Here is an 11,471-nt window from a genome sequence, read left to right on the forward strand (position 1 = left end):
GTTTTAGCTTTAGGATCTGGCCTTCTAAAGAGCAGTCAGGGTTGATCTCCTCTAGGACTGACTTTGGCCACCTAATGAGAAGGAAGGACTCACTGGAGAAGAGCCTGATGCTGGGAAAGATTGAGGGCAATAGAAGAAGGGGACGACAGAGAATGAGGTGGCTGGATGGAGTCACTGAAGCAGTAGGCAATGGACTCCAGAGGATGGTAGAGGACAGGAAGGTCCATAGGGTCACGATGGGTCGGACACGACTTTGCAGCTAACAACAAAATATCATTCCATTTGGTATAGGAATGAAGATAAAACACTGCCCTGAAGTGCAAATCCACCCATTCCTCCCCTATACAGAGAATTTTCAGAAGGGAGCAATAGGAAAGGATTTTTTTTCTTCTCTTCAGACGCTTGTTTTCCCTGTCCGCCAAGACTGTTAATTTTATATCATGTTTCCTGAATACAAACATGCTTACATATTACTTAGTGGTTGGTGTGTGTGTATGTGGAGGGGGGTGTTTGTGCTATGTGTATATTTATTTTATTTTTATTTATTTTAATTCCATTTATATCCCGCCCTTCTCCGAAGACTCAAGGCGGCTTACAAGCTTATGTATAGCCTTACATTCATAAATAAGATACGAACCGTGCATTCCTGGGACCTAGATTTGCAGTGGGATAAATTATATATAAGCAGGTCAATGATTATTTACTTGCTACATAGAAGAAATGGACTATTGGAGTGTAAGAGTAAAGAAAAATGATTTGTATTTGAGGTTGGGTACCATAAATGTCATAATCACTCCTCGGCTGAAAAATATTATAAAACAACCCAGTATTTTCAGTAATCCCCATACTGAAGGGTACTGGAGGATACTAGCTTAGGAAAGGATTTTTTTTAAAAAAAAGAATTATGTATATTTATTAACCTAAGTCTATTTAATATAAATTTTGTGAGCCCTGTTATGCCTTCCCAGTTCCCTAAAATATATTTTCATATTAATCATTTTTTTAAAAAAACTATTTTCAGTTAGAGTACTGTATTATTTATGGTTTGAAATGGACAACATTCTCAATCCCATCTTAACTGTCATCACCTCCCTGCAATTGTTGTGTTGTAGAAATACATGAAGTCTGTTAATAGTTTGTAGGTCAAGTTATGATACCCTGAAGCATTGAGATATAAATATGTTGCAAAACCTAATCTGTCTTTCAGAATATTATTAACCTTGGAGAATCTGGCTCTTTGGACTTCAGAACATTCTGCACATCCTGCCTTGTAAGTTGACTAGTAATGCCTTAAAATAATTTGATTTTTTTTAAGAGAGGCGTGTTTCTTTAAGTTATTTTTTGCATTTTTACACTTTGGTTTAAACTTGAGTATAGTGTACTATAATATCAAAACAAAATATAAAAATTATCTGGTCTGACACCCTATTAGTAGCCAGTCAGATGTTTACAGGAAAGATATTTACAGATTAGTTCTTTCTGGAGAGCCTAATTTCATTCTGGCCATTCCTTAGAGGATGTGCAATTATATTTTGCTGAATACTAACGTCTAACTATCTGTATTTTAGAACCCATTTTTGGAGCTTTTCTCTCTGCAAATAGTAAAATTTTAAAAGGAATATGGGTAGCAGTGGCTCATCACTACTGAAAAGATTTCTCCTTGTTAGGACTGGCCCACTTCAATTTACTTATTTTGTTTTTAAAAAATCTACTGGTGAAAGCGTGATATGGAATTGCCCTTAGTGAGGTTGCTACATCATGAACAGTAAAGCCAGTTTCACTAATGAAGATTGAGTGTAATACACTTCCTTCCTACCGTGGTTCTTTCAAACATAATGCATTGTTTTTTAGGACCAGTCCTGCCATATTTCAAGTAGCATCAATTGATGAAAGCAGCATCAGTATCCAAAGATCCCTTCAGGTCACCTTAAATGTTGATAACAATGGGGAAGGGGATGAAAATATATGCCATTTTAACTCTCCTGCAGAATTTTTTTGTTTTGCTAAGAGTAAAAACAAAGTTTATTCTCAGTAATCAGTGACAAAAAAAGTGGTTAAACATAGTCTAAATGCAGCCTTAATAATAACCTTCATATTCAGCCTCCATGAGAAGGACTTAATTTTCTTTCATTTACAAAATTGAACTTTACAAAATTCAAATTCCATCCTGGTAGCTCCTCAGGGCACAACTGAAATAAGAAAACCTATTTTTTAAAGGTTATAATTTTACTTTGGGATTGACTGTTTATAGCGTGTTCCATAATTTGAACATACTCCTTGTTGCCTTACTGCAGTAATGGCAAACCTTTTAGAGACCGAGTGTCCAAACTGCAACCCAAAACCCACTTATGTATCATTGGGTGCTGGGTAGGCGTGGCCCATTGGGTGGGCGTGGCCCATTGGGTGGGCGTGGCTGAGGTAACAACAGACTGGATGGGACTAAAAAGTTCAGTCAATCCCAACTTTTTGAGATCTTTTTTTCCTGAGAGAAGTTGAAATTGATTGATTGATTCTTTTTTTATTTTTGCACACAGCGGCGGAGGCCTAAAGCAAAAAAGTTTTATAAAACCCAGCTGAAGGCCTAGGACTGGGGCGACGGCATACGTGCCCACAGAGAGGGTTCTGCATGCCACCTGTGGCACCCATGCCATAGGTTCGCCACCACGGCCTTACTATATCATACCTTTGTTGATACTCATTCTAATTCATAGCAATCTGTAAAATATATTTGTCCATCAAAACACTTGTCCCATTAAAAGTACAGTGACACTCCATAATGTCAATAAATGTTATGTCAACAAACCATTTCTGACCCAGGCTAAATGTACCGTATTTTTGGTTCCATAAGACTCACTTTTCCCCCAAAAAAAGTTGGGAAAAGGAAGGTGCGTCTTATGGTACGAAGGTGATCCGTATGGCCAGCCCCAACCTCCGCAAGTGGAAAGCAAGGGAGATTGCCAGGAACATGAATCAGCATGTGCTGAGAAACGCCGATCTCGCGTTCCTGGCAATCTCCCTCGCTCTGTTTCAGCTTGCTTTCTGCAAGAGAAAGCCGGGCCGCAGGGCCGCCTCCGCGGGTACTGCTCTAACGCGGAGAGGGAAGGACAAAGACGGAGGGAAGGAAGAAAGGAAGGAAGGAAAGAAGGAAGGGACAATGGGAGAGGGAGGGAGAGAAAGAGAGAGGGGGGGAGAGAAAGAGAGGGAGAGAGAAGGAGAAAGAAATAGGGAGGAAGAGAAAGGGAGAGAGAGAAGGAGAAAGAAAGGGAGAGAAATAGAGGGAGAGAGAGAGGGAAAGAGAGGGAGAGAGAAAGGGAGAGAGAGACAAGGAGAAAGAAAGGGAGGGAGATGGAGAGAGATAGAAAGGGAGAAATAGAGGGAAAGAGAAAAAGGAGAGGGAGATAGAGAAGGAGAAAGAAAGGGAGGAAAATAGAGGGAGAGAAAGGGAGAAATAGAGGGAAAGAGAAATATAGGGAGAGAAAGAGAGAGAAAGAGAGAGAAAGAGAGAAATATAGGGAGAGAAAGAGAGAGAAAGAGGGAGGGGGAGAGAGGGAGAGAAAGAGAGTGCCGTCGTAACTTTGAACAGTTACTAAGTGAATCGTAAGTCGAGGACTACCTGTACTTTATCATTTTTTTCCTTTTTTGGTGGGCGGTGTCAAGTTTTTGACACCTTGCTGGGTGACTGGTGGTACTCGGACATTGCCTTGTCCTAAAAGTGGTACAATGGATGAAAAGGTTGAAAAGCCCTGTTTTAGTATACCGGTACTATTTAGTTCATAATATTTTTTTTCTTGTTTTCCTGCTCTAAAAACTGGGTGCGTCTTATGGTCAGGTGTGTCTTATGGTCCGAAAAATACGGTAATCAGCTAATTTCAGGGTTTTTGGAAGAAGCTTTCAGAATACATGATCTGAATGGAAAGCTGCCCAGCCACTAAGACGTGAAGTATGGATATGGGTGGAGGCCTCTTTGGATCCAAACAATGATTAAAAATGGAACTGTGGCTCATATTGTAAGCAGCCATTTTTCTAGGGTGAACTTCAATTTATGATAACAGTCTAATATTTGAAATGCAATATAGAACATTTACTAATACATTCATTGAGATGTGCATAATCTTTTTTCTGTGTATTTTTAATTAGATTAAGAAACCTCTAAGATCTATGCATTGCCATACTTGCAATTCGTGTGTAGCTAGATATGATCAACATTGCATTTGGATTGGACGATGCATAGGTGAGTTTATTTTAGCACAACTATGATTCCTTTCTTGGGGGTTTGTGCCAGGAATATTTCTGAAGTCTTAAAAGGGCAGCCATTAATAGATCACATAGAAAAAGCTCTAGTAGTTGAGTGTTGTGTGAAGAGATGCTGACAAAGTGCCCAGCTTGGCAATGTACAACATTAGATAGTGTTAGCAGAGTTGGTACATGATTAAAGACCTCAGTTTAAAATAATTCTGATTAAACTTACTGAAGACAGGCTTCCTTTGGAGTGTCAAGTGTAGGACTGCATTGCATGTTTTGGTTTTGTTATTTTTGTTGTAGTTTAGATGAGCTTTGAAATATAGGTAGTCCTCAACTTACGACAATTCACTTAGTGACCATTCAAAGTTACAGTGGCAGTGGAAAAAGTTACATGATCAATTTTTCCATGACTGTTGCAGCATCCCCATGATCATGTGATCAAAATTCAGACATGGGCAACTGATTCATATTTGTGACGGTTGCAGTGTCCCAGGGTCATATGATCACCTTTTGTGACCTTCCGACAAGCAAAGTCCATGGAGAAGCCAGATTCACTTTTGCAACCATGTGACTAACTTAAAAATTGCAGTGATTCACTTAACAACTATGGCAAGAGAGATTGTAAAATGGGGAAAACTCACTTGGAGTTGGGTATCATCAATATGCCGATGATACCCAACTTTTCTTTTCGACCCCAAACCACCCCAGTGATGACCTCGCTGTGATGTCCCGTTGCCTGGAGGCGGTTCGGGTCTGGATGGGGAGGAACAGACTTCAACTCAACCCTGACAAGACTGAGTGGCTGTGCATTCCGGCATCCCGGGACATTCAAAATGTTCCATCTCTTTCTGTGGGGGGTGAGCTCTTACCCCCCGTGGATAGGGCTCGCAACTTGGGAGTCCTCCTAGATTCACGGCTTACCCTGGAAGATCATGTGGTGGCCGTGACTAGGGGGGCTTTCGCCCAGGTTCGCCTGGTGCGCCAGTTGCGGCCCTATCTGGACCGGGATGCCCTGTGCACGGTCACTCATGCGCTCGTGACCTCTCGCCTTGACTACTGTAATGCTCTCTACATGGGGCTTCCCTTGAAGACCACTCGGAGGCTCCAACTGGTACAGAATGTGGCCGCGAGAGTTGTCTTGGGAGTTTCCCGGTACTCCCATGTTACACCTTTGCTCCGCGAGCTGCATTGGTTACCAGTTGTCTTCCGGGTGAGGTTCAAGGTCTTGGTTATGATCTTTAAGTCCCTACATGGCATGGGTCCGGGTTACCTCGGGGACCACCTGCTGCCGGCGTCAACTCCCCTCCGCCCTGTGCGTTCCCACAGAGAGGGCCTCCTCAGGGTGCCTCCGGTCAGGGAATGCCGACTGGCGGCCCCCAGGGGGAGAGCCTTCTCTGTGGGTGCCCCGGCTTTGTGGAACCAACTGCCGGTGGAGCTCCGGATGGCATCACACCTCCGAACTTTCCGTTGTGGCCTGAAGACCCATTTATTTGAATTAGCTGGTCTGGCCTGATGGGGGAGTTGGGTTTTAAATTGTTGTTTTAGAATAGTATTATTGTTTTTAACTGGGCACTGATTTAATCTTTTTTTTAACTTTTGTATTGTATTGTATTGTTATTTATATGCCCTGTGAACCGCCCTGAGTCCCTAGGGAGAAGGGCGGTATACAAATTAAATAAAACGTAAACGTAAACTTAACAATTGTCTCGCTTAGCAATAGAAATTTAGGGCTTAATTGTGGTCAGAAGTTGAGGACTACCTGTATACCAAGCCTATTTAATTTTTTATACCAGAGGTGGTGAACCTTGGCTCTCTTATGACTTGTGGACTTCAACTCCCAGAATTCCTGAACCAGCCACGCATAAAAAAGTCATAAAAAAGAAAAGGTTACCCACCCCTGCCCTATATTACCCATGTATAATATGTTGGGAGAGTACCATAGATACCCAGAAATATTCTATACCATTTTTAGATAGAATAATTATTCTGTGAATTTTATATTAACAAACTTTTAACCATTCTCTTTGATCCAGGTGTAGGCAACCATGGCTATTTCATCCTGTTCCTCTTTTTCTTGATCTTGGTTAATATTTGGGCCATACATGGAACTATTATATGTATGTATTTCTAATTGTTATTTCATTGCTTAGAGAGAAAATGTGATGTGTTGATCTTCTAGTAAGTCTAATATGTATTTCAACAACAGTATTGTTCAACATTCTAAATTGTTAAAAAAGTAGCATCCTTCTGGAAAATATGAAGGGCTGGCAGCAAGAACTATGTATGCAATATGCCCTTCTATTTATAAATAGCAGGTTTGGGCCCAAGTGCACACATAAGATTTTTTTATATATAAGTCAAATGAATATACCGTGTTTTCCCGAAAGTAAGGTCTACACCAAAAATAAGTCCTACCTTGATTTTTGGGGGTGGGCCTAATATAAGCCCTACTCCCCCCCCAAATAAGCGCTTGTTTTGGGGCAAGGCACAAACCTAAAAATCAAGCTAGGGCGGGGATGGGGGGGTGGAGCTGCCCCACCCGTCCTGCACCCACTTACCTTGCAGCCAGGCCTCTTCTTGCCGGCCCACTTCTTCTTAGGCCTATTCTGCAGCCAGGCCTACATTTCTCAGTCATAGGGCTTTCCGGAAGTCCTGTGCAGCCAAGAACCAAGCTATGGATTCAATCCATAGCTCAGTTTTGCAAAATGTCAGCAGCCGAACACCAAGCTACGGATTGAATCTATAGCTCGGTACTCGGCTGCTTAGGACTTCTGGAAAGACCTGACTGCAAAATGCAGGCCCGAATACAGCTATAGAACATCAGCCCCAGAAGAAGTGGACTGGCTGGGTGGGGCTGTAGGTGCCGGAGGTGAGGTAAGGCCTACCCCAAAAATAAGACCTGGTGCCTCTTTTGGAGGCAAAAAAAGACCCGGTCTTATTTTTGGGGGAACACAGTACAACTACTGAACTCGAGTAAAAGATTGGCAGCTATGTGCCTATATCATGCCATTTATTCAATAAACCAGTGAGTTTTTCAGCAACGAAAGTAATCCTGGATTTATTTGGATATTCGAGCTGTAAGTTGACAACTACACTCTTTCATTAGGCTACATTGTGCATGTAGAACCTTATCTCTAGTGAATGTGGTTTGCATTTCAGAGAATTTTGCTAAATAGTTCTTTGATCCTATGACTGCTGCTTATATTTATTATTAGAGTAAGCTAGTCTTCCTGTTAGTTAAATATATCAATACACATGTAGTACTTATGGATAGTATAAATAATCCATTTGAGGATTGTTTAATTAGTCAAAATAGGATCGAAAAGTTGTAAGTAAAAACACCGTTCACCATGGGTTTTTTTAAGTAAACTTTTATTTAAACTTAAAATTACTTCTCTTAGATTGGTCAGAACGTTGTACAACAACTTACCAGAAAGATGGAGCTTGGATGTCTTTCACACAGATCGTATCTTGTTCTCCTTGGGTGTTATATGTTTTCACACTCATAATTTTTCACACTTCGTGGGCTGTGTTATGGCTAATTCTTCAGATTTACCAGGTACACTTTTTTATGTATATTTCTTTAAAGCATTGCACTGAGTGTTATTTACTCAATAGCCTACACTGTATCACTTTTAATTAATATTTCAGAATTACTAATTTTGTGCATATTGAATCATGATATCGATGAATTGGTAATGATCAGGACTGCATCAACAAATGAAGAGATCACATGGAATGGGCTTAAAAGACAGGAAGAAAAATTGCCTCCAAAACAACAGTCAAACAGGCGGAACTTGAACTGTTCCAAGAAACTCATTTGAGAAAATAAAGTAGGGATGGAGGAAGAGCATTCAGATTAAAAAAATTTGGTTAGTAGTTACAATAAGAGTAGTCCTGCCCTATATGTAAATTGGTTTCTTAGTTTAGTCTACTACTTAATAGGTCTGACTGTAAATCAGAAAATATGTTTTCCATTTGCTATTTAGGATTTCACTAGGGATATCTACCATAAAGTGTCCAAGTCTGATCAACCATAGCCTTGTCCATTATATTTCTTAATGTTCTTAGTTTTGTTTGTGTGTAAGTAAAACAAAAAAGGGAGTAATATTCTTCCTTAATATATCAGTTTGGCACAGTTTATCCTCAGTTTACAAAATATCCTCTTGAAATGATTGCTTGTTCCTAACAGCACCAATTCTAGATTTAGGATTTTTCTGCTATAGATAAATTAATGTTGTATGGTTTGACTGTCAGTTTAATTCTAATATGTGGCAAAGATTTGCTCCTGAGAAAAGCAAGTCCTCCTGAAGGAACTTCATCTGTCTGTCTATCTTGTCATCAAGCTTCCAAAAATATGGTATGAAGAATTTATCCTCTCCTGTGTAGTGTTTAACTCTCAATTGAAAACTGCTTTGTTGGGCAGCTATGTCTAATTTTTCTATGCTAACACCTCTAAAACCTCTGGGATTAGGTGACTAGGAGCATTATGCTGCCTTCTTTATTTGTTCTGCAGCCAACAGAGGGTGGTACTTTGGCTGTCCAGGATATTTATCTCTCTGCTTGTTTTTAGTCAAGAAGTATATATTGAGAAAAGCTTCTGAAGCTTTCACAACATAAGACAATTAGGCTGCTTTCTTTCTCCCCCACCCCTCATATATTCTATTATAGAATATCAAACAATACAGAAATAGCAGAATAGTATGAATTTTCCTTGACAGTGTAGAATTCTACCTGTGTTGGGTTTTTTGCATAGAATTTACACAGAACTAGGCCAGTATTTTTCAACTTCAGCAACTTCAAGATGTGTGGACTTCAACTCCCAGAATTCCCAGCTGGCATAGTAGACCTATGACTACTGTATTCTACTGTCATACAGTTGCCAAGAATTCACCCACTATGTAATTTCTTTCTTTTAAAAAAAATCCAAAACCAAAAAGAATGTCTTTCTGCACAAAACTGATTATTAAAGACAGTAATTTTATATGTAGGATATCTTTTTTCATGCTGTTTTATATTTACTCCGCCAAGAACTAACAGATAAACATAAATTTTGGTAACCACACAGTGGTTTTTTTTCCTAAAAACCAAACTTGAAAACAACAAAACAAATGCACTAATTTTGCTACCAAGGTATTAATGATTTAATGGAATAATTTGTCATTAGGATAAAAAGAAATAAATAATACATGGTTTATTCACACAAACGCACACACACATCCATAAAAACATTTATTTATATATACATTTAAACATATGTGCGTATGTCTGTGTGGCTATATATATATATAAATGTTTGTGCGTATGTGTAAAAAATATCAGGACACGAAAATACCCCAAAAGCCATTTCTATCAGCTTATTTTGGATTTTGAATTGGAGCCTAGCTTAGAGAAAGTTCTTGTCCCAATACAATTGCAGTGCATTGTCACTGAAGAATGAATTGCATTATATAGTCTTTCAGATACAGACTTCAATTTATTTATATTTTTGACTTCTATTAACAGATTGATTTATTAGGGTGGTTCCTCTGTTTTTTTCATTTATCAGTGCATTGTTCTTTTGCTTATTTAAAAAGGAAAAAAAATGGTATCAAGTACGTTTGACATTTCATTTTGTCAATATATTATTAATATATTAATTGGCATTCATGTAGTCTTTTCCCTTTTAACCCTTTCATTTTCAGATTGCATTTCTCGGATTGACTTCCCACGAAAGGACTACACTCCGGAAGCAGAGTAAATATTCCAAACATCCTATTTCACTTAGGAAGACTCCATATAAGTAAGTCATTTTGGAAAGTATCACTAAAAGCATCCCATCCAATAACCGCTTTTGCTTGAAGTAATCATAGTTGTTAAAGTTGGTTTGCTTAAAAAAAATAATTGCTTTAAAATATGCAACCACCACCATTAAACCCAATAAAAAGCTGCTGTATATCTTACACATCAATAATAAAGTGCTCAGGGCAATTGTTTGCAGACTGAGTTTAAGATATTCTGTGTATATAGAGGAGAATGAGGCAACATTTCTACAGAATTAACAAAATATTCAGTCGTAAAAAGATAATTGGCGTGCATACACTCCCTTTCAAATGTAATTAATGCATGGAACCCTAGTCACTGTTACATGTCACATGTTCTTCTGTTTTCAACCAAAATGCAGATTTGGGAGGAATGTGATGGAATATCACATGTTCCCAGACTAATATACAGATTCCCAGGTGGGAGGGGCTGCCTTCCAGAGGACCGAGAGACACAAAGTTTAGAAATTCTGTGAGTTCAGTGTCAGAATAGAAAGGTATCTCTTTTTTTAAAGCATTTTCAGTGCTTTGGAACTCAAAACTTATTTCTACTTTGTTTCATAATTTCAAAAAACTGCTTATTGAAAAAAGTGATTTTTAAAATATTGTAAATAGGAAATTCACTTTTTGTCATGGCATTCTGTTAGGAAATCACCAAGCCACAAGTGTTTTCTCATATTCCAAGTGTGTCACTGATCCAAACAATGGGGAATGATGAGTATACATTAGTATACAAATTCTAACAAGCACCTTACTTGCTTGAAAGCAATTCATTTGTAAACTTATCAATAGTTCTTGGATACTTCCATGATATTGATATACAGCCAGTGAGAAATGTTTTTTTTAATATAATATGAAGGTTACTTTCAGTCTGTGTGACTTTTTTTTCTTTTCTAGTCTTGGATTCTTCCAGAACATTGCAGACTTCTTTCAGTGTAGATGCTTTGGGATTCTCAAGCCCAACATAATTGATTGGACTAAACAGTACACTTTAATATTTAATTTGGCAAAAGATCGACACATTCATCCAGTGTGAAGGCAAAAATCTGCAATCGACTGCATGGAATTTACTGGATGTTTTCAAAAGAGATATTTAGAATATTGTAAAGTATATTACAAATTATTTTGTTATTTGCTATGTATCTGATTGCTATTTCAGAAAAAAATAAAGTTTACATGGTTAAACTGAAGCAAATTGGAAATGCAATGGCAACCATGGCTCATGTATAATACCTTCAAATACTTGGATTTGGAATAAATACAGTTGTGAAATGCTAAACTTCTTCAGCTTGCAGAAAAGATTATTTTTTAAATAAAGCAAGAAAATCTATCTATGATTCATTTATTTTCAGCCTTCAAAATTTACACTCGGTAAAGAAAATAAAGATGGTTTGAAATATCAAAATATGCTATTATAGGAAACCTAAT

At 38.4% G+C, this 11,471-nt stretch overlaps 1 protein-coding gene across 5 annotated transcripts in view; it reads left to right on the forward strand.

The window, feature by feature from the left end:
• The window catches only part of ZDHHC13 (zDHHC palmitoyltransferase 13), a 33,873-nt gene extending 22,500 nt beyond the window's left edge, over positions 1 to 11,373 (forward strand). For 3 of the 5 annotated variants that reach the window (XM_083355299.1, XM_083355301.1, XM_083355300.1), the window contains 6 exons: positions 1,208 to 1,270; positions 4,138 to 4,231; positions 6,276 to 6,359; positions 7,644 to 7,801; positions 9,927 to 10,024; positions 10,941 to 11,373. In XM_083355299.1, the coding sequence (XP_083211425.1) occupies positions 1,208 to 1,270; positions 4,138 to 4,231; positions 6,276 to 6,359; positions 7,644 to 7,801; positions 9,927 to 10,024; positions 10,941 to 11,079 (636 nt within the window). In that variant the 3' untranslated portion in view covers positions 11,080 to 11,373. Of the gene's footprint in view, positions 1 to 1,207; positions 1,271 to 4,137; positions 4,232 to 6,275; positions 6,360 to 7,643; positions 7,802 to 7,893; positions 8,115 to 8,522; positions 8,565 to 9,926; positions 10,025 to 10,940 lie in introns of those variants that run through there. The other 2 variants (XR_014491552.1, XR_014491553.1) reach the window with 2 other exon arrangements.
• Positions 11,374 to 11,471: the final 98 nt, after the last annotated feature.

This window comes from Vipera ursinii (genome assembly GCF_947247035.1).
Source record: "Vipera ursinii genome assembly, chromosome: 1".
NCBI classification, from domain to species: Eukaryota; Metazoa; Chordata; class Lepidosauria; order Squamata; family Viperidae; genus Vipera; species Vipera ursinii.